This window comes from Culex pipiens, chromosome 3 (genome assembly GCF_016801865.2).
Source record: "Culex pipiens pallens isolate TS chromosome 3, TS_CPP_V2, whole genome shotgun sequence".
NCBI classification, from domain to species: domain Eukaryota; kingdom Metazoa; phylum Arthropoda; class Insecta; order Diptera; family Culicidae; genus Culex; species Culex pipiens.
The window spans coordinates 32,467,298-32,490,929 of NC_068939.1; the positions used below are offsets into that span (position 1 = coordinate 32,467,298).

The 23,632-nt window shown below is 36.1% G+C and overlaps 2 protein-coding genes across 3 annotated transcripts in view; one reads left to right on the top strand and one right to left on the bottom strand.

Annotated features, from left to right (window-relative positions):
- Positions 1-7,931, top strand: part of LOC120420572 (ribosomal protein S6 kinase alpha-5) — a 72,270-nt gene extending 64,339 nt beyond the window's left edge. For both annotated transcript variants that reach the window (XM_039583651.2, XM_039583650.2), the window contains exon 8: positions 1,838-7,931. In XM_039583651.2, coding sequence (XP_039439585.1) covers positions 1,838-3,805 — 1,968 coding nt within the window. In that variant the 3' untranslated portion in view covers positions 3,806-7,931. The remainder of the gene's footprint in view (positions 1-1,837) is intronic.
- A 2,182-nt stretch (positions 7,932-10,113) lies between these two features.
- LOC120420577 (cuticle protein CP14.6-like) lies at positions 10,114-15,832 on the bottom strand. Its single transcript, XM_039583656.2, has 2 exons — positions 15,441-15,832; positions 10,114-10,667 (listed from the first exon to the last, which is right to left on the bottom strand). Exons 1-2 carry the CDS (start codon positions 15,453-15,455, stop codon positions 10,266-10,268), a joined length of 417 nt encoding a protein of 138 aa, XP_039439590.1. The 5' UTR covers positions 15,456-15,832; the 3' UTR covers positions 10,114-10,265.
- Between the last annotated feature and the right edge of the window lie 7,800 nt (positions 15,833-23,632).

Genomic DNA, 23,632 nt, shown 5'->3' on the forward strand with positions numbered 1-23,632 from the left:
TTTTACCACACACGGACATCACTCGAACTCCACGGAATTTATTTTCTCAAAATTCGAGGGTTGGAGATAGACGAGTTCTGTCAAGGTGAATCGATAGAGCGTCGAAAATCGATGCAGTGTGATTTTTTGACGATTTTTCCGATGAAAATTCATGCTGAATCGTAATATTTACGAAGATGAAAATGACGTCCAGCCATAAAGTAAAACCTATACCTTTCTTTAGTAAGAAAGGCAAAATGTGAAAAACATGCAACAAATTGAAAAAGTGACTGTAAAAATATGTAAAAACTAGATTGGCAAAAGGTAATGATAGGTGGTGGTAGAATAGGCCAAATTCTATCAAAAACAAACATAAACTAAACATCATAAATGCAAATTAAAATACTAAAAATAAAACAAGAAAAACATAAAACAAGAGAAGTAAAGTTTGTAGTAGTACAAAACTGGAGTTTTTTTTGAAAAGGTCCTAAAAACAAAATTTTCATTTTTTGGGTTTTTTTGAATACCCCTGACTCAAGGCGGTTCTAAAAACACCCAAAAAGCAAAAATTTGAAAATTTGTTTATAGGACCTTTTCAAAAAAAACTCCAGAAAAGTTGCTCAAAATGACCTCCTTTACACGAGAAAATAAAAATAATTAAAAAAAATGTGGGCGGTAGAGGGTTAAGTGGAAAATGGCCTGCGCCTTTTCGAGATATCTAAGTTTTCAATTTGCGTCTTTTTTTGCCTTAAAATGGCTGTTACTTTTGACCCAAACTTGTCACTTGTCTAATATTAAAATATAAAGGTTCCCTAGAGTTCTAAAAGTGCCCCGAACATTACTTTTCTCTAAAACTTAACCCTTAATTGTACGTAAAAAAAACTTATTTATGAAGGTTTGCTTAGATGCTTTTTTTCTAAATTTGGTCGTAGAAGGCGTAGATTGCAAGATAAATGGTGATTTCTTCGACAAACTTGCTTGAATTGGCAAGCCCAAAAACTTTCTGCAAGACAAAAAGAAAATCCCCAAAATATTCCTGAAAAGTTAGATTTTCTAAATCACCCTAATTGTGAACCACCATAATTTTCAACCAATCCAAAAGTTGCTCTATTTATTTACAACAGCTCTTCTGAAGACACCAGAGCTCCAACACTTCACCATTTTTCGGAAAATCTATTTTCCACTTAATTTTGCGATCTGGACCACTGTGGATTGTTGACACAGAGAAGATTCGTTGATTTGAATTTCGCTACTTGGAATGTCCGCTAATTCGGACGATTTCGAATTAAAAAGCACTCAAACGTCGAAACCAGTTGTCAAACAAATGTTGACATTACAACTCTACAAATTTTAGTTACCATTTATGTATGGACAGCTGTCAAATTTGTATGGAAACTTGCGCTGCGAAAAAGTAACTTTTGCTGGCTGCAGAATTCTGAAGACTCCGCAAAATGCAATTCTACCGGTACAGGAATAGAGCTCTTCTGGCAGCACTTGCTACTGCAGAAAAGATTGGGGTAGGCGTTGCGATGCTCATGCAACCAAGGAAGCTAATGGTTGCCAGAAATTGCTTGTTTATAAATACTGTAGCATTCTTAATTGCTGACGAATCTTTTCGCACTCTTCGGCAAAGTTGTTCCTTGCAACACAAACAATAAGCTCACGAGTTTTTGGAAAAAAAAGCCAAAATCATTAGGGGCTCAAAACTGGCAAAAACCAAAACGCAACGATTTTACGGTTTAAATTCCATTCAAACTTCAAAGTCACTACCTACACCTATGAGATTATGCTCTAAAATGCCCGCAAAATTTACCCATTTTGTTACATAGTTGTATATTTTTTTTTATTTCCATTGCAGAGCTCTCCGTTCTTCAAAAAGTACGAACTAACGTCGGACCGTGCCATCGGCGATGGACTGTACTCGACGTGTCTCAAGTGCCGCCGGTTGTCCTCGTCGTCGTCATCCTCTTCCAGCAGTTCAAATGGCCACCACAGCAGCAGCAGTAGTAGTAGCAGTTACTACGCAGTCAAGATCGTGTTCAACCACGCCGAAACGGCAACGCTGATGCGGCAAGAGGTGGAAGCGCTGAAGGCGTGCCAGGGCCAGGCGAACGTGGTCAAGTTTGTGGAGGTTCTGAAGGATTCGCACCACATCTATCTGGTGCTGGAACTGCTGAACGGGGGCGAGCTGCTCCGGCGGATAAACCAAACGCGGAGCTTTACCGAGAGTCAGGCGCGGCATTACTTCCGACAGATGGCGGAAGCGGTCTCGTGGATGCACCAGCGTGGTTACGCCCACTGTGATCTCAAGCCGGAGAATATGCTGTTTGATGGTCCGAGCTCGGAGCATTTGAAGGTGATTGACTTTGGCTTTGCGAAGAGCATAGAGAACAACAACTGCCTGCCGCCGGCTGGAACTATTGGGTACGCAGCGCCGGAAGTGTTCGAGGGCCGATCGTACGCGCTGGAATCCAGCGACCTGTGGTCACTCGGAGTGGTGCTGTACACGATGCTGTGCGGACAGGCGCCGTTCACGCCGCGGCAATTCTTCGGTCACTCGAATCTGGCGTCGTCCGCGAAGCAGATGGAAATCATCATGAGCAAGATCCAGCGAGGTTCGTTCGACCTGGAATCGTCGACGTGGGTGTGCGTCAGTGAAGAGGCCAAAGACTTGGTGCGGCGTCTGCTGTCGGTGGACCCGGACCGGCGGATAACGATGGAGCAGCTGCTCGTGCACGACTGGCTGGATCTGAGTCGAACGGCCGGAGTGAGACGACAGTTGAAGCTGGTTTACGCCCAGCAAACGCTGCGCCAGCTCGAAGCCAACGTCCAGAACACGTACGAGGCATTTAAGCGATCCGAGGACGATGGTTTCCGACTGCGAGAAGTCCGACGACCCAGCACGGCCAGCCAACGGCGCACAAACGGCACCGCCAAGTCGAAAAAGTCCACCGAAAGTCAGTACAGCAGCTCGATGGAGGAGAGCACCTCGAGCGGAATCGGCCGCAGCAAGTCCAGCAAGAGCAGCTCCATCTCGGCGGATGGCGCCCAGCAGCGAACCATCAGCGTGTCGACCAACAACTCCGAGGAGGTGGTGGTGATTGACGAGGAAGGTGACGACAGTGACCCCTGTGTTGAGGACAAACCTGCTACGGCTAGCACTGCCGAAAGCAACAACAACGACGTCAAACGGCAGGAGGCGGAAGCAGTGGAGGAAGAGGAGGAAGAGGAAGAGGAAGACGAAGTGGACGAATTTCTGGTGGACCAAATCCTGAACGACGTTGAGGATGTCGTCGAGGAACAGCAGCAGCAGCAGCAAGAACAGGAACAGGAAGCTCAGGTCAAGCCAATTGACGACGAAGACGACGCCGAGCGGAGACGAAGCGCGTCGTGCGGTAGCGAAACGAGCAGCAGTACGGTTCCGTTAGCGGCAGTGGAACCGGAAGTGGAGCCAGAAGTCGAAGAGGAAGAGGAGGAAGACGAGCCAGAACCAGTGGAGCAGCCAAACGACTCGATCGACCTGGACGACAGCTTCGAGCACAACATTTCGTCCTGTTCGGACGAATCGCTTGTGGCCGGACTGCGCGCCTCCATCGACGCCGAGCTGACCGAGATCGGGTTCGAAGACTTTTTCATCTTCCGCGGGTTCGACGAGACGGAGCTGGAACCGATCCCGGCGCTGCCAACCCTCGCGACCGCCACCAAGACCACCCTCAACTTTACCATCAGCAAGCTGCGGAAACGAAAGGTGGACGCCGCCCTGGTGCTGGAGGTGCCGCTGCGGAAGCCCAAACGGATGCGTCCGGCGGTCAACTACGTGTACTAGAGTGTTTGGTTCTCGTACTTTTTCCCCTTCTTTTTTTCCTACTCTTACTATTATCACGCTTGGATATTTATGCGCAACACAAACTCACATTTATTTGCTACGATCTTTACTTGTAACATCTTTTTCCCAACCCTTTAATTTTAAAACCATCTCGGTACTCTCGACACATCTCTTGCAGCAAAGAGAGAGGGAGAGAGGGAGACGACTCTGGTAATAAGGTAAAAAACAAACAAACAAAACCGTTAAGTGCACTTATTAGACTTGTTATTATATACATAGTAGAACAACAACAGAGAGGACAGAGGCAGTGAGAGAGAGAGAGACACAAACCGGAAAATGCACCAATTGAACTATATTGATTACTACACTGGACAGTAAAACACACACACACACAACAGTAATAACAAAATAAACGTTAAACAACAAAAACAAAGCAATGCGTGAGCGCGCGCTGTGGTTGATCTCTTTACTCAAACGGTCGGAAGTGTAGTTAGCAGGCAGCAAAAATGGTGGAACAAATCAAAGATCCGGTTTCCGACGAAAATCACATCATCATTTCGCATTTGGCTTTTATTTATTTCATTATCGTTTTTTCGTATTTTCGATGGGGGTTGGGCATTCGAAAGATTTAGACTCAAGTCAGAGTAACTTAATCTTCCTCAATATATCACAATTTTCAATGGTTTTTAAACGAAAATATTGTTGAGAGACGACGACAGTACGATTTTCGCCATTATTTTTCGATAGTTCGTAATTTTGAACTTATCAAAACAAACGATTTCCAACAAAATTTCACTACTTTATTGGCGACTTCATAAATGTAATCACCATTTGCAACATTTGTAAACTAATCAATTCCAAACAGTTGAATTTAAAAAAAAACATATTTAAGTTTTGACATTATCCGAGGTCACTTTACGACGACATCGGATAATCAAGTCTAGACTGTACCAAGTGACAAGAAAAGTGGAGCATGTATCGCTTAAAGGTTTTTGAGAAGGCGAATCTTCTAGTGTTCTTATTTCTAAAGTAGGTATTAGACTACGACAAAAAAAAAACTCGCAAATGCAGGCAAACATAAAAACTTCCAAATCGTCAAAAAGTGCGAGTTTTTTTTGTTTGTTTGTCATAGTCTAATGCCTGCTTAAGGATAGATTGTCATAACTCGGGTTAGTAAATATTCACGCTATCATCTATCCGTCCCTCTTTTTCTAATCAAAGCTGAGGAGAAAAAGGGATGGCAAGACATCAGCTTGAAAATTCACTATGCCTAGTCATTATCTTTTGAATTATTTTTCAATCTTTTGAGTAATTCGTCCCGAATTTCGGAAATAGTTTTTATTGGTATTTTTTATATGGCTCCTCAGACTTTAGGTGGCCTTCCCTATTACCAAAAAAGCTAATTTGTGTCATTGGTTCACTTATACAAGGTTCTATACAATTTTGCTATTCAGAAAAAATAACGATTTTTCACAAAAAAAAAACAATTTCAAAAGTTTTTTTAAATTGTGTAAGTATTTTTGCTGAAAATATTTGTTTCATAAAGTTCTGAAAATTTCCTATTATTGATAGAATACACATTTTTGTTATTGCGCATTTCCCAATAACTTGAACTTCGCACTAAATTATTGCGTTTTAGTTAAGGAGGTATTAGTCTGTGAAAGACAAACAAACTGGCACTTTTTTGACAGTTTGCCTGCATTTGATTGCAAAAACGTCAGGCTGCATTCATTTGGCTTTGTTTGTTGTTTGTTCGTCACAGTCGAATACCTCCTTTAGAGAGAAGACATCCCAAATCAAAAATACCAATCGACGCACGCAAACTATTTTTGCACTGTAGCGACTTATTATACTGGCTTGGGAATTTTTTTAAACATCCTACAAAATTATCACAGCAAGCCGAGGTTGCTCGCTTGTTTTTAGCTATCAAGCGCAATTTTAAAGTGCGAAAGTCTGGTTTGGTGGAAACTGCGACAGAAAATGTAAATAAATAACAACTGGTTGCCTCAAGGGTTGCCTAGTTATTCGAAATCTTGTTGTTAAAAGTTTGAACAAAAATGCCGCAAAATCAAAGTTACATTGCAAGAATCAATTAATAACCCGAGAAAAATGTATGTATACTTCTCTAGTTCTTTTAAAAAATATCAACAAATATTAAAAAAAAGGATTATTGGGAATAGATTTTATGTAAAAAAATCATTTAGAAATCGCCAAAAAAAATCCTTGTACCTATTTTTTGTGAACAGTCTTTTTCAATACAAACAACTTTTCCGAAGACACCAATACGATCAAAAAATGTCTCCAAAGATACAGATTTTTCACATAATAACTTTTTTGGTCATTGGGTAGGCCGAATTTTGTTGGAATCACCAGATTTTAAATTTTTCTATTGTGAATTATCGAAAATTGTCGGCAAAAAAATCATCGCTGATTAAATCACCCATGATTGATAACGAAAATGTGATCGTCATCGGTAATAATTTGGAACAAACTTGCTTTTAACGTTTTAAGAAGATCAAAGACGTTAGGAAAAATGTATTTACAGAAGCTTATTACTAACTTTTGAACGCTCACCCAAACTCTCTCTCTTCATACAAAGTGGCATTATTTTCGTTGACTGTTTTGTTCAACTACTTTTTGATTATACATTTTCACCCCATCGTCATCAGGAAGAAATCGCAAAGGTAGGCCTTCGGAAGGAATATGCCTTAAACCATATCAGCTACGCGCTGCCCCACAGCATCAAGTCACACTCTCTGATGGCAAACCCCAAAACTGCACCACAGGAATGGAAGAAACACAAAAAAATAGTCGAATAATTTGCAAACATTTCGGATAGCGCAGAAAAAAAGGAAGTGACACGTTAAAGTGAGTGTATTTTTTTTTTGTAAATAGTAGAGAAAAAAAAACCAACAAAATAATCCCTGCAATCGTAGACAGCAACAAAACAAAAAAGAATAAAATTTAAATAAATTAAAGAAAATAAAAAAGGGATGCCAATTTGCGCTCCTTGAGAGAGACCAATGTAGCGTTTAAGTAGAAAGTATGTGTTCCACAAAGTAAAACAACAACAAAACAAACAAAAAAAAACATCTATGAATAGAACGATTTTTTAAAGTACATTTTTTACCGTATCTTTTGTTTTCGTGCAAGGTGTAGGCAAAGAGCAATGCAAACGTGTCCGCGCGCGTGTGTGTGTGTGTGTGTGAATTTAAATTAGCGTGTTGAGAAAGTGTGCGTCGTGAAAGAGTGTGAATTGGTTTTAGGAAAATTTGCCGGTTGCGGGCGTCGAGACGATGGTTATCTCAGAAACAGTAAGGAAAGGATAGTTAATCGTAGGATTAGGACAAACAACAGTACTAATATTATAACATAATACAAAAAAAACAGCAACAACAAAAATATCACTTATAAGACACACATGGAAACCATATGTAACAATTTATAAAACAAACCACATTTGTGTGTATCATAATTCTCACTGGAAAGAGGAATGATATCGTTAGTTAGTTGAATTGATTAGGGTGAGCAGCGTGGAAATTAAACAAAGTAAGGAAAACAAAAATCTAGTAAAGTAAAACAAAAAAAAAGAGAATAAAAAAATCATAGAAATAATTTTAACCAACGAGAGAAGTGGACAACTGGCTACTTTATCCTTGTGTAATCATTTTAGCTGTATATTCTAAACAATTAATTAGCAAAAAAACGAACTCAAACCAGACAACAAGAAAAGAAAGCATCAAAACCGTATGAACAAGCATCTCTAGGCAAGACGGAAAACACGATTAATTAAATTACGCCGGACGAACTAGACTTTTACAAACATAAACAAACAAACAAACATTTATGAACTAGCGTAAAATAATTGAATAATTGTTTTTTAGTTGATTGCCGTTGTTTTTTCTTTTGTTTCTTGCTTAGTTTTATTGCACATACTGAAACCAACTGCAACTCCCTATAGTACATCTTGTTTACTTGTGTCCTAGTTAATACAAATCTATTGATTGTCGAAACGCGTGTGTGGGACAACTGCATGCATGGGAAGCAAACAATATTATTTAAACATTGCGAAGAAGAAAAAAGAACAACAAATTATGAAAATAAAATTTCGGATATGAAAATAGCAGTGAACAGGGGTGTTTTGTAACTGAAACGTATCCCAACAAAATCCTTGAACATATACATTTTTGTTTACCTTTATGAGCCTTTCCAGGTCGATAAATCGGGAAAGTCAAATAATTGTCGGTTACGAAAATACCTCAAAATGTAAACTAAAAGAAGCGATTTTTGAAATAAAATTAAAAATTTGAACCTATAATTCAATCATTAAACATGTTGGGTGATTTTGATGACATAGATTTTGCACAAATCTTCTTAAATTCTTAAATTCATAAATTCTTAAATTCTTATATTCTTAAATTCCTAAATTTTTAAATTCTTAAATACTTAAATTCTTAAATTCTTAAATTCTTAAATTCTTAAATTCTTAAATTCTTAAATTCTTAAATTCTTAAATTCTTAAATTCTTAAATTCTTAAATTCTTAAATTCTTAAATTCTTAAATTCTCAAATTCTTAAATTCATAAATTCTTAAATTCTTAACGTCTTAAATTCTTAAATTCTTAAATTCTTAAATTCTTAAATTCTTAAATTCTTAAATTCTTAAATTCTTAAATTCTTAACGTCTTAAATTCTTAAATTCTTAAATTCTTAAATTCTTAAATTCTTAAATTCTTAAATTCTTAAATTCTTAAATTCTTAAATTCTTAAATTCTTAAATTCTTAAATTCTTAAATTCTTAAGTTCTTAAATTCTTCAATTTTTCAATTCCTAAATTCTTAAATTCTTAAGTTTTTTTGTTCTTAAATTCTTATGTTCTTAAATTCTTAAATTTTTAAATTCCTAAATTCTTAAATTCTTAAATTCCTAAATTCTTAAATTCTTAAATTCTTAAATTCTTAAATTCCTAAATTCTTAAATTCTTAAATTTTTGCGACCAGTATTTCGATTTTTTTAAAAAATCAGTATTGATTCAAAAATTCATAACTCGGTCAATGATTTGTATGGAAAATTATATGGACAAACTAATGATGCAAATTGGCTTCTTTGGGCATACCGATGGCACCATAAAAGTTTCAGCCGGATTAAAAAATTAATAAAAATCGAATGACCGAAATCTCAGAGAATTGCTCCATAGTCTAATACCTCCTTTAGTTTTTTAAATGCCTCCATCTCAATTTACATATATCTAGAGTTTTTTTTTTTTGAATAGGTTCTATAAACATATGAATCACAATAGGTTAGGACCCTTAATAAAAAAAACTCGAGATATTATGAGATAAGTTAGGAGCAAACTAGGGGAAATTCTTGTATGTTTGGCAGGCTAAGCACTCGCTCCTATAATTCCATCCAATTTGCAGATTTTCACTATTTAAACAACTAATTTTGCCAAACTTTTGATAGAAACTTGCTTGCTCACTTCTTATTGAGCTATTTATCACTCGATTTCATTTGAAAACGCTTTAAATTAGCTTTAATTGAATGTCAATGTTCTGACCTGCCAACATTAGAGGTACGCTGGAATTAGATGCTGTTCCCCTACTATATTTTATTGATGCGAGGGCTGTCACCACCAAATAACCGGGACTGAGATAAGCTGTAGCAGCACACCCCAAGTCTGATACAAATTATACTTTCCCATAATTTCGCTGGCGGTCAGCGGGTATTGGATTGGACCATACACACACACACACACACACACACATTATTAATTTTAAGAGTGATTAAAATGTATTGAATCAATTACACTGAACTACAAAAAATGACAAAAAATAACTGCACAGGCTCAACTCGAAGGGAAACATGAAGTTTGGGGTCCGTAGAATCACGTGCACTTTGAATTGTTCAGGGCAGAATGGTTTTTCTCCAAAGTTTGTATGGAAAGCTAGGGCGGTTAGTCGCTGTTGCATGCAATATGTGGGAGTAGCGAACCGCCCTAGTTTTCCATACAAACTTTGGAGAAAAACCATTCTGCCCTGAAAATTTCAAAGTGCACGAAATTCTGCGGACTCCAAACTTCATGTTTCCCGTCGAGTTGAGCCTGCGCAGAAATTTTGTTGTTCGGTGGTATTCAGATTTTTAAGCGAAACACTTTTTTTTCTAATGTTGGCAACTCTGCGCGATTTTGACATTTTGGGCGTGCACCATTCGCTACGCCACCTTCGCTTAAACATCTTGATACTAGCTAGCAGAAAATTTCTGATTTAATTTACTTCGATCTTGTTCTTTCTAAAATCATAAACAAATGATTTCAATCTATACGATCTTTGCTATATTTGCCTTAACATACTAATATCAATTTAAATTGCACTAATCATCCCGTCTCGTTTGAAATATGTACAAAACTTCCGTTCCGCCCACCGCTCCGGAACGGTCGTGACCGCGTCCAATTCTCTCCTTCTTAACCCAGGGTGGCCTTCAACCGGGCGATGGTGGCGTCCAGCGAGGCCAGATCGAACTCGGGGTTGTTGGTGGCGCGCAGATCCTCCAGCATCTTGATGACGTGCTCGGGCGCTGGGGGCTCCACCGGCAGATGGGCACCCTGGGGCTGGAATCCCTGCTCGTTGGCCACGTACGTCACGCGGTACTCGGCACCGTCCGGCGCTACGAAGGAGTACTCTCCGTTGGCGTTGATGCCGTTGTCGCTGCGGGCGTTGGCCCGGATTCCGTTGCTGGTTTCGTAGTTGTACGCGTAGCTGCCGTCGTCGTTGATGATCTGATCCTGGGCCAGGACGGTCGCTTCGGCGTCCGAAGAGGGGGGAGGAGGGGCCACGGCACCGACCACCAGGAGGGAGGCGATGAACTGGGAGAGAGAAGACGGTGTGGATTAGAACGATAGCCGATGGAGACGCGTGGTGGTTTGATCAGACAATTTGCGATGCAGACGCATGGTTTTTCTCCACAGTTTGTATGGAGAACTAGGACAGACGGTTCGTCGATGTTTTAATAATTATTTTATATCATTTAATTAGTTTTAATTATGTTCAAAAATCCGCAATTTTCATATATGTTTATCAAACTATGAGTCTTTTTAAATTTCTTAAGGGGTTACATGTAAATCGACAAAAAAGTAAGAGGTAGGCGTGAGAACACACTTATTTTTATTTAAAATCAGTTATCAGGGCATTAAAATATACATTTTCATCTATTATAAAAAATAAATTTGAAGACATTTGGTTGTATTATTGCCGAGATATAGCTATTTGAAGTTAGAAGTTTCAAAAAACGGGTGCCACGATATCTTAACACTGCCTTGACCAAATCGGCTCAAAATTTTGGTGAAGACTCGTCAAACCGGTCCTGTGTGCATGGCGAAGGCCGATTTTCAAAAAAACTTATTTTAAATAAAAATTAAAATATTTTTGTGTTTTTGGTATAAAAAAAAACAGATTTTGATTTTTATACTTTTTTAAAAAGCAACATTTCAAAAACGGGCTTCGTCATGCACACGAGATATGTCTTGAGAGTCTTCACCCCAAATTTCAGCTAATATGGTCCATCCCATTTCGAGATATCGTGGCACCCGTAAATCAACTCGGTGTTTCGAGAAAAACGCTCAGAAAGTTTTATTGTGGTTTCGGAAATAAATCGAATTTTCGCGGCGACTTATCTGACACTACGCTCCGCAAACTGATCAACTCTAATTTTGAGTGCAACGAGATGTTGTGTTGAACGCGAGGTTAAACGTCACTGAAAAACATTTTGTCGCTCTGGCACCAAACCGAAACGAGCGATTTCCACTCTCGCCGCACTTTTTCTCTCCGCATTTTTTTGTCTAAAAAGGCGGAGAGAAAAAGCGCGGTGAGAGTGGAAATCGCTCAGTTCGATTTAGTGCCAGAGCGACAATACAGTCCGCTTTGCGCACGGCAAAATGTTGAGCTAAAAATCGTCTCTAACTCAGTTTTAACATGAAATATCTTCATGAAACTTTCAGGACTGATTGAAAATCATCTTTTTTTTTGGATTCAATAAATTTTCTGTAATATGAAATTTTGTGATTTTCTACATGTATGTAACCCCTTAAACAAATAGGAACAAACATGTTTTAAAGTTTTGAAATGCCAATTTTTTTTAATCAAAATTATCAAGTCATTGGTGAATGAAGGGGAAAAACTAAAAAAAAAACAAATCACTTCTTCTTGTTTGATAGAAATTGCAAAAAAATAATTATCTACCAAAAATTTTAAATTAAATAACAATCTGGTTCACATATTATTTAACCATTTTAAGTATTTTATTCAATTTATTTATTCAAGCCTTTTCTGGATATTTGTATAGAGCATTTCGACAAGTTGGACAGTAGAGCAATTCTCTACGAAAACGGTATTTTTTCTTCAATTTTAATTTTTGTATTTTTTAATCCGGCCTTTTTGTATCGTTAGTTTGTCCATATAATTTTCCATACAAATTTGGCAGCTGTCCATACAAAAATGATGCATGAAAATTCAAAAATCTGCATTTTTTGAAGGAATTTTTTGATCGATTTGGTGTCTTCGGCAAAGTTGTAGGAATGAATTAGGACTACACTGGAAAAAAATAATAAACGGTCAAAAAAAATTTGGTGATTTTTCATTTAACTTTTGGTCACTAAAAGTTGATTTGCAAAAAAAACTCTAATTTTATTTTACTTTTTTGATATGTTTTAGAAAACATCAGAAATGACCTGGTTGTGCAAAAAATCTTTGACCGAGTTATGAATTCTTTAATCAATACAGATTAAAAAAAATCGAAATATTGCTCGCAAAAATTTTTCAACTTTAGTTTTCGATGTAAAATCAATTTTGCAATCAAAATGTACTTTAGTGAATTTTTAATAAGAGTCACCGTTTTCAAGTTAAAGTCATTTTTAGGTAACTTTTTTGAAAATAGTCGCAGTTTTATTTTTTTTAAATTAGTGCACATGTTTGCCCACCTTTGAAAAAAAAAATGAAAAGCTGAGAAAATTCTCTATACTTTGCTTTTTTGAACTTTGTTGATACGACCCTTAGTTGCTGAGATATTGCCATGCAAAGGTTTAAAAACATGAAAATTGAAAGTCTCACCCAAACAACCCATCATTTTCTAATGCCGATATCTCAGCAAATAATAATCCGATTTACAATGTTACACCATGAAACATTCGTGAAATTTTCCGATCTCTTCGAAAAAAATATTTTCAAAAATTTTTAACCAAGACAAACATTTAAAAAAGGCGTAATATTGATGAATGAAAAAAAAAATAAAAAATGGTGTTTTTTTGCAAATTTTGTGTTTTTGTGAGAAAAAGTTAAATATAAAATCACCAAAAATTTTTACCGTGTATCATTTTTTTCCAGTGTAGTCCGTATTCATACCTACTACTTTGCCGAAGACACCAAATCGATCAAAAAATTCCTTCAAAAGCTACAGGTTTTTGAATGTTCATACATCATTTTTTTATGGAGAGCTGCCAAATTTGTATGGAAAATTATAAGGACAAACTAATGATGCAAAATGTTTTCTTTGTGCATACCGAAGGTACCAAAAATGTTTCAGTCGAATTAAAAATTTCAAAAAAATCGAATGACCGAAATCTGAGAGAACTGCTCAGTAAAAACGATGCAAATCTTATCTGCTGCATTTTTGTTTTAACTTTTTGTGAGAATCAAAAAACTTTAAACAATCGAAATCGAACTTAATTTTGTCTGAATTCTAAGTTTTCCGTGATTTAACTCTTTTCTCATATATATTTTTGATAATAATAGGCAGATTACTCATTGCAAAAACATTGCAAATTTCACGGGGACCCTGATTTAAAAACACAAAATTTCAAGGAAATTTCGCGGATCGTTAAAAATGTTTATATAACCCTGAACATTTCATGTAAAAATTAAAGAAACTACTTTTTAGTTTATAAAAATTCTTCACTAAATTTGAACGTGATACAAAACAAACTTTTCTTAATTAAAAAAAATAAAAATCCATTGTATCATGAATTAAAACGAAATGTAGCGTGTATTCTCAGTTATTGAAATGCTTTTTTTAAATATTCGACTAATATAGCTATATCACGGACGTCCGTGGCTATATAGTTTTCGCAAATTTGCTTTTAACATTTTATTGAATTACATATCAAAGCAAGATTTAACAATTTGTACAGCCAAAATCATTAAAATAACTTTTGTAAAGTACATAATGTAAGCAGTAAACATATTTTTGGATGATTTTTCTCACTTCAAAAACCAGTGTTGGTATTTATCGCGCTCTCGCGAGAAAAATTTCTCTCTCTCGAGTTCTCGCCGCGAGTCTCGAGCTGCCGAGAGAAACTCACCGATTTCCCGTGCTCTCCTCCGTTCGCGAACGGGCTTTCTCACGAGCCAGAATTGCCCGTTCGCGAGAAGTTGAACGTGTCAGAAACGAAAAAAAACAACACAACGATTGAAGTTACACCTCTATACCATCGCCTGGTTCGTATTCAGAAGCCAAATAAACAAATTGCTAGCTTTGGACGAACGGCTAGCACGAGGCGCTCGCGAGCGCTCGCGGCGAGAGCGAGAACGCGAACGAAAATGCGAGCGCGAGCGAGAAGAGAAAAGTAATACAAGTTCTCTTCCTCGCTCGCGAGTGAGAAATGCTTTCCTTCTTCTCGCTCGAATTCCAACACTGTCAAAAACTAAATTAAAAATCAAAAAAACCAAAAATAATGTAATCTGTAACGAAATCTTCAAATTGTTATTCAAAATCAGAACAGCACAAACAAAAAAGTGGATTTTTTTTACATCCAAAGAAAATAAAAAAATAAATAACGTAAAAATTAAACAGGACTCAGCAAAAATCCAAAATGTTCTTTAAAGATCAAAAATACTTTTCAAATAATCTTTGAAATAAAAAAATCTGTGCGATCTTTCAAGAACTAATCACAAAATACTTTTTTAGACAATTTTAACATTTTTTGGTTTAGAAAAAAGCCAACATTAAAAAAACTTTTTTGTATCAGAATAACTGCAATTAAATGATTGATTATATCATTCTTGTGATAACTTGATGATTACGAGCATATTTTTTTACTTTGACTGATTTTTGTTAACATCATTGAACTATTTGTAGTATTCACTGCTCAGTAAAAGTTGTAACAATTTTATGTTACTGTATGTTTTGCTAACAATTCTTCAAGAGGCTTTTCAATTGAAAACTAATAATATTTACTGGTGGATGAAATATTTATTATGTTATTATTTCTAAGCAATATTTTGAGAAATGAACAAATTTCACGTCCGCGAAATCGTGAAAATTCACTAACCCTCATTATGATTTTTTCAATGATTCTGGTCGACATTGACACTTTCAACTCCTTACAACTAATCAATTCCATCGTTTCGTGCAATTTGTCACTCTTTTGCTAGCCAAAAGTTTACACGTTTCAAAAACTTCATAAATCACCAGTTTCTTCACTGCACATTGGCCAATCCATAAATCATCACAATCCTTCGATTGCCATCACAAACCATCTCTCACCACACGTTAGCATAAGCGCACGCATCACTTCACAAATTTAAGTTTTGAAACATTCAAATTTGCATCTGCTTCGACAAAAAAGTCTCGACAGAAACTAACTCACCAGTTTGTTGTACATTTTCAAAGCTTGAGAGACAGGGCGGTTCGCAGCTAAAGACGATCGACTAGAAAACTTGCGACTGATACCGTCTCGGAAGCATCCCCGGTCTTTTATACCTACTGCTCTAGGATCATCTTCGGAGTGGGAAGGGGGATGATATCACACGGACCCGGACCACGACTCTCAGGACATTTGCGAAGACGCGCCGGTTCACGGGCTTTGACCGCGAAAACCAAATGTGAACCGCATAGTTAGTGTTAGTGGTCGACCTGGAGAAGAAGTTAATTTGGTATCGACTGGTAGGTGCTGATTGACAACCGAAGAGTTATCACCTGCGTTTTTGGTTAATAATGATGCGCAGAGGTTGAGCGAACACGCGCGCGTGGGTGACTTTTTGCATCGCCGAACAAGCATAATTTGTGGGTAGGATGATACTTTGGTGCCAAATATATTTCACATTATATGTGTCCTGCTCACGCTAGAGGGTGTTTACATCTGGCTTGAAAGGGATACACTCTTTGTTTACAAACCCACAACGGCCCTTTGGCATTGTTTTGCTAGATATGGTGGTCGAATTGTGTGCAATCCTATTGATTCTAAAAATCTTCACTCATTCATCAGCATTTTCCGAGGCATTTTCAATTCTACACAATTCTTGTTTAATAAAAAATGTTAAAATTAAAATTTCAAGTCAGAGTTTTTTTAAGGTCCTATAAGCTATTGTGTTTCATATGTTTATACTCTACCTGTTCGCATAAATGTCGCATCTGCATTTTGGCAATTTTTGAGATAATTGCTGGAATGGAAGATATTTTGAATATATTTTGTTCTAAACTTGCCATTTTGTTCAGAAAAAAAAAAACGGAAAGCAACGGCAATCTATTTTGTCCCATAATGAAAACGTTTGTAAATTGGGACACACCTAAAAAATGTTTACATATCAGTCCCGATTAGAAATCAAGAACTCTCAACGCACCTACCTGGCTTCAGAATTTAACCGATATAAGTCAGGATGCTAGCCAATTTTACGCACGCTCTTGACTTTTAAAACACGAAACACATTAGTTTAGACTACTTTTTCAATAGACCGACCGAAAAATTCGTATTTTTTTTATTTTCGAGATTTTTTGATATGTTTTAGGGGACAAAAATCCGCAACTTTTGAGCTATGGGTAATTCTCCGCCAACTCACACAGCAGTTGCCCCGACCCCTCTTCGATTTGCGTGAAACTTTGTCCTAAGGGGTAACTTTTGTCCCTGATCACGAATCCGAGGTCCGTTTTTTGATATCTCGTGACGGAGGGGCGGTACGACCCCTTCCATTTTTGAACATGTGAAAAAAGAGGTGTTTTTCAACAATTTGCAGCCTGAAACGGTGATGAGATAGAAATTTGGTGTCAAAGGGACTTTTATGTAAAATTAGACGCCCGATTTGATGGCATACTCAGAATTCCGAAAAAACGTATTTTTCATCGAAAAAAACCCTAAAAAAGTTTTAAAAATTCTCCCATTTTCCGTTACTCGACTGTAAAAAATTTTGGAACATGTCATTTTATGGGAAATTTAATGTACTTTTCGAATCTACATTGTCCCAGAAGGGTCATTTTTTCATTTAGAACAAAACTTTTCATTTTAAAATTTCGTGTTTTTTCTAACTTTGCAGGGTTATTTTTTAGAGTATAACAATGTTCTACAAAGTTGTAGAGCAGACAATTACAAAAATTTTGATATATAGACATAAGGGGTTTGCTTATAAACATCACGAGTTATCGCGATTTTACGAAAAAAAGTTTTGAAAAAGTTGGTCGTCATCGATCATGGCCGTTCATGGTCACCCGCGACAGACACGGACGACGAAACAAAGAGAAACGCAAAAAGTAACTTTTTCAAAACTTTTTTTCGTAAAATTGCGATAACTCGTGATGTTTATAAGCAAACCCCTTATGTCTATATATCAAAATTTTTGTAATTGTCTGCTCTACAACTTTGTAGAACATTGTTACACTCTAAAAAATAACCCTGCAAAGTTAGAAAAAACACGAAATTTTAAAATGAAAAATTTTGTTCTAAATGAAAAAATGACCCTTCTGGGACAATGTAGATTCGAAAAGTACATTAAATTTCCCATAAAATGACATGTTCCAAAATTTTTTACAGTCGAGTAACGGAAAATGGGAGAATTTTTAAAACTTTTTTAGTGTTTTTTTCGATGAAAAATACGTTTTTTCGGAATTATGAGTACGCCATCAAATCGGGCGTCTAATTTTACACAAAAGTCCCTTTGACACCAAATTTCTATCTCATCACCGTTTCAGGCTGCAAATTGTTGAAAAACACCTCTTTTTTCGCATGTTCAAAAATGGAAGGGGTCGTACCGCCCCTCCGTCACGAGATATCAAAAAACGGACCTCGGATTCGTGATCAGGGACAAAAGTTACCCCTTAGGACAAAGTTTCACGCAAATCGAAGAGGGGTCGGGGCAACTTTTCCCGATTTCGTGTGAGTTGGTAGAGAATTACCCCTATAGAGAAACATGGTGAAAAAATCTGCCGCCGAGTTATGATTTTTTGAAAAATAGTGATTTTTGGAAAAAAATCGAAATTTTTTTTGCAAAAAAAACATTGAATATTACGCCCATTTCAAATGCTAGTTTTATTAGTTTTACTAGAAAAGTATTGATTTTTGTAGAGTGTCTCATTGTTCCCCAGCTGTCTCATTGTTCCTGCCAAGTGCGTCTACAATGAGACAGTTGAATAACTCTGCCTGTAGATGTCGGATCGATCTCATATTTTGGTCAATGTTAGAACACACTAAAAGAAAGCAAATGCAACAAAAAGCTCATTCAAAAATGCTGATGAAAAAATTAGAAAAATCGTTGAAAGTTGAAGACCAAAAGTGTCTCATTTATGACTACCCTACCCTACAAAAAATAAAAATGGTCGTAGAGAGTTGCTCTCAAAAGTTGTTTGTATATTTGAAACTTTTGACAATTACATTTTGAAACTTCAAAGCTCGTTTTCTCAACTTACAAAAAATGCATCGGAAAATGCATATGAGACATTTATGCGGCCAGGGCAGTATCCAGATATTTAAGCGAAGATGGCATTACGAATGGTGCTTTCCCGAAATATCAAAATCGCGCAGTGGTACCATGGCCATGGCACACTTTTTTTTAATGTTGGTGCACGTGATTTTGACATTCCTGGTGCGAATCATTCGTAACGCCATCTCCGCTAAAAAATCTAGATAGGACCTGTGATAGAATATAAGTATTTGTAAATATTGATCCTTGCACTGTAACTTGGATTTGGCCCGCACTTTTCTCTCGCACTTTTGACAACAAAATTTCCAAAAACTAGGCAACCAGCAGTTGTTTATTTACATTTTCAGTCGCAGTTTCCACAAAACTGGACATTCGCACTTTAAAATTGCGATTGACAGGTGAGCAACATCGGCTCGCTTTGATCATTTTTTGAGGAAATTAAAATTTCTCAAGCCAGTTTGACAAGTCGCAATAGTGCGATCGATAGCAATAATTTAGTGCGAAGTCCAAGTTAGTGAGAATTGCGTAATAATAATTTTCAAAAAATAAATCGAAATAGTTAAAAAAAAAATTTCACGAAAAAAACATATTTGCGATAAAATAGTAGTTTATGCAACATGTTACAAAAAGGCGATTTTTTCAGCACAGTTCGTACATACAGTATGTAAAAAAAGTATTTACACCCCTTGGGCACTATGCACATATTGTGATGAAACATCTAAACAATTTAATGTTGACAGAAACCTAGTACTACGTTTTGTTCAGAAACTCATGCCATACATTTTGCTACAAAAAGCTCATGAAAAGATGATTTCTATAAAAAGTTATATAACAAATACTATTACGAAACTAAAAAAGGTGCAAAAAAAGTTTGTACACCTTTCGAAAAATTAACATAAATAATGTTATTTGTTGACAAATCACCATAAATCCAGTCTCCCAACTCCAAATAGGCATCCTTGACTGATTAAAAAAATAATTTGGATTGAATATAAAGTTTACTAACTACTTAGTATAAAAGTTTATATAACTCTGGAAATTCTATATAAAACTTATCTAAACTTAATTTTGCAAACTTTTAATTCAACTAAATGTCAATATATTACCATAGAATTGCTAAATAAACATTTTGGAGTGGGTATAACACCGTTTTGGGGGTATTTGTATCGATAGAATAGATTTTTCGTTGGAATTTCGTACCAACCCGGAATTACGTCGTCGGAAAATCCGCCGGCATCCGAACCGGTCCACAATTCTTAAGTCAACCTATGTGGCATCGGAAAGGGCATAAAATTTCCGATCTTTTGATACCCATACATCTAAGTTTTCTATAAAACCCACGATTTTAAATACCTAGGTAAAAACGTTGTTATGGTTTTGTTTGAGCAATCTGCCAAAAATGTATGGAATTTCGTAATTTTTGTTCTCGTGGATCAAACTTACTTTTTGCCCAGGTATTTAAAATCGTGGGTTTTATAGAAAACCTAGATGTATGGGTATTCGTTTCTTTACGGATGGTTCAAAAATGGGCACTTCTACTGGAGCTGGAGTCTTCGGTCCTCGAACCAGGGAAACCATATCTATGGGAAAGTGGCCTACCGTTTTTCAAGCAGAAGTGTATGCCATACACATCTGTGCGAGGACGTGTATTATGAGAAATTATAGACACGCAAAAATCGGTATTTTCTCGGATAGCCAAGCTGCACTATTGGCATTAAAATCCTCTAAATGCGAATCCAAACTTGTTTGGGAGTGCGTCGCTTCCCTCAGGGAACTTGCTGCTCGGCATAACAGAGTCATGTTGTTTTGGGTCCCAGGGCACTGCGGCATTGAAGGCAACGAAATGGCTGATGAACTTGCCAGACAAGGCTCATCAAACATCTTCGTGGGTCCCGAGCCGTTCCTTGGAATCTCAAAAAGTGCCGTGAAGCAAGAAATAACTAATTGGGGACAATCGCAAATCGCTTCAATCTGGGGCGAGATGCGAGGATTGAGACAAGCTAAAACTTTTATCACTCCAAGTCCTTCAATTGCCAGGAAACTTCTTGGCTTAAACCGTAGGGAACTACGAATACTTGCAGGGCTTCTAACAGGACATTGTCCTGCCAGATATCACCTGCACAAAATCGGCAGGTGGCCTAACAACCTCTGTCGGTTTTGTTTAACTGAGCTGGAAAGCTCGGCACATTTACTCTGCTTCTGCGGAGCACTTGTGTCTCGAAGGCTGCGGTTCTTTGGATCGCACCTTCTTACGCCGTACGATGTATGGCACCACACCCATCCCAAGAAGGTCTTACAGTTCATCGACTGTATTGCGCCGAATTGGGATAAACCATGTCTGCAAAATAACCCCTCGTCTTCCGATCCAATGGATACGAGTAATTTGTAGTATGGACAGTAACCAGGGTACATCACAAAAGATAGCCTTCTCAGGTGGTCGCAGTGAACTTAACCCAATGCCCACTGTAAAAATGGGTATCAAAAGATCGGAAATTTTATGCCCTTTCCGATGCCACATAGGTTGACTTAAGAATTGTGGACCGGTTCGGATGCCGGCGGATTTTCCGACGACGTAATTCCGGGTTGGTACGAAATTCCAACGAAAAATCTATTCTATCGATACAAATACCCCCAAAACGGTGTTATACCCACTCCAAAATGTTTATTTAGCAATTCTATGGTAATATATTGACATTTAGTTGAATTAAAAGTTTGCAAAATTAAGTTTAGATAAGTTTTATATAGAATTTCCAGAGTTATATAAACTTTTATACTAAGTAGTTAGTAAACTTTATATTCAATCCAAATTATTTTTTTAATCAGTCAAGGATGCTTATTTGGAGTTGGGAGACTGGATTTGTGGTGATTTGTCAACAAATAACATTATTTATGTTAATTTTTCGAAAGGTGTACATACTTTTTTTGCACCTTTTTTAGTTTCGTAACAGTATTTGTTATATAACTTTTTATAGAAATCATCTTTTCATGAGCTGTTTGTAGCAAAATGTTTGGCATGAGTTTCTGAACAAAACGTAGTACTAGGTTCCTGTCAAACTTTAATTTTTTTACATGTTTCATCACAAAATGTGCATAGTGCTCAAGGGGTGTAATAGTAGTTTATGCAACAAGCTGCAAAAAGAGGATTTTTTCAGCACGAGTCGTACATTTATCCAACGAGGTTCACCGAGTTGGATAAATACGACGAGTGCTGAAAAAAATCAAGTTTTGCACCGAGTTCCATACAACATTTTTTGCAATTTCAAAAAACACCCATTGAGTGAAATTTTAAGTCGAATTTTCATGTATTTTGTCAATAAATCGTTTAAATCAAAAAAATGTTGAAAAGTGTTTCTTTTCAAAACAAGTGCTGAAAAGTTCAACTTTTCAGCACCCATTTGAGTGCTGAAAAGTAGAACTTTTCAGCATTTATTTTGAAAAGTGTTGCTATTCGATTCTGTTATTTTTGGTACAGAAAAGTAGGCTATTTCGTCGTTCAAGAATGACAGGAAAGGTAAGTAGTTTCACGACGGAATTGCAAAAATACTTTTTTTACATACTGTAAATACGGCGAGTGCTGAAAAAATCATGTTTAAAACAAGTTGCTTACAATTTTTTTTGCAATTCCGAAAAACGCTCTTTGAATAAAATGTGTCAAACATCCATGCGTTAAGTCAATTCACCATTCAAAACAAAAAAAAACTGAAAAATGTTACTTTTCGATACTGGTATTAATAGGTATTAATTTTCCATTCTGTTATTTTTGTTAGAGAAAGTACGGTATGCTGATCGGAAGGAACGCGGTCAAGAAATGTTGCGTGTTCTTTTCGTGACCCCCCCAAGAATAGTTGACAGTTCGGTATAAGCGCGATTGACGGTGTACGCGCTTGAGGTTGTTTCGGGGAAAAAATAAAAAGATTAAAAATATTCAAAAGTCAAAATTAAATAGATTATAAATGTTTATTCAAAAACTTTTAACAACAATTATAAACAAAATTAAGAAATCAATCGAGAAATTAAAAAGAGAGATGTGAGCCGGTAACATGGAGTGAAACATTCGCAGCTTTCATGGTAAACTTCACAGCAGCTTGACAAAAAGTTTAACTCCATGTTGCACTTTTAATTTCTCGATAATTAAACATTTCTTTGAAAAAACAGAAAATTAGAAATTCTTAAATTCTTAAACAAGAAAAACTATAATTAAAAAAATTGTAATTATGAAATAAGGAAATTAAAAAAATAGGAAATCAGGGAATTAGGGAATTTGGAAATTATGATATTAGCAAATTAGTAAAATAAAAAAGATATTAGGAAATAAGAAAAAAATTTAATTAGGAAACTAGAAAATTAGGATGTAAGGAAGTTAGGAAATTAAATAAGGAAATTAGGATATTAGGGAGTGGGGAAGTTAGGAAGTTAGAAAATTGGGAAATTAGGATATCAGGAAACTAGGAAATTAGGAAGTTAAGAAGTTAGGAAATTAGGACGTAAGGAAATTAGGAAGTTAGGAAATTAGGAAATCAGGAAATTAGCAAGTTAGGAAATTAGGAAACTAGGAAATTAGGAGTTTAGGAAGTTAGGAAGTTAAGGAAATTAGTAAATTTGGAAATACGTAAGTCAGGAAATTTGGAAATTATTAAATAAGGCTGGTACAAATTGAGTACAAATGTTTAATTTTTTTTCCTGAATTCTTAAATTCTTAAATTATTAAATTCTTAAATTCTTAAATTCTTAAATTCTTAAATTCTTAAATTCTTAAATTCTTAAATTCTTAAATTCTTAAATTCTTAAATTCTTAAATTCTTAAATTCTTAAATTCTTAAATTCTTAAATTCTTAAATTCTTAAATTCTTAAATTCTTAAATTCTTAAATTCTTAAATTCTTAAATTCTTAAATTCTTAAATTCTTAAATTCTTAAATTCTTAAATTCTTAATTCATAATTTTTCATTCTAGATTTTTTTAATTTTGGAAGAAATAGAGTTTTTGATTGTTATAATTTCGAGGTTTTCTTAAATTTGTAATTACGAATTTCTATGTTTCCGATTTTTAAAACTTTTGAAATTTCGACTTGTACATTCGTTCCGAGTTTTAACTTTTTTGAGCTATTGAATTTATAAAAACTTTAATATTAAAATTATTATTCAATTCTGCAT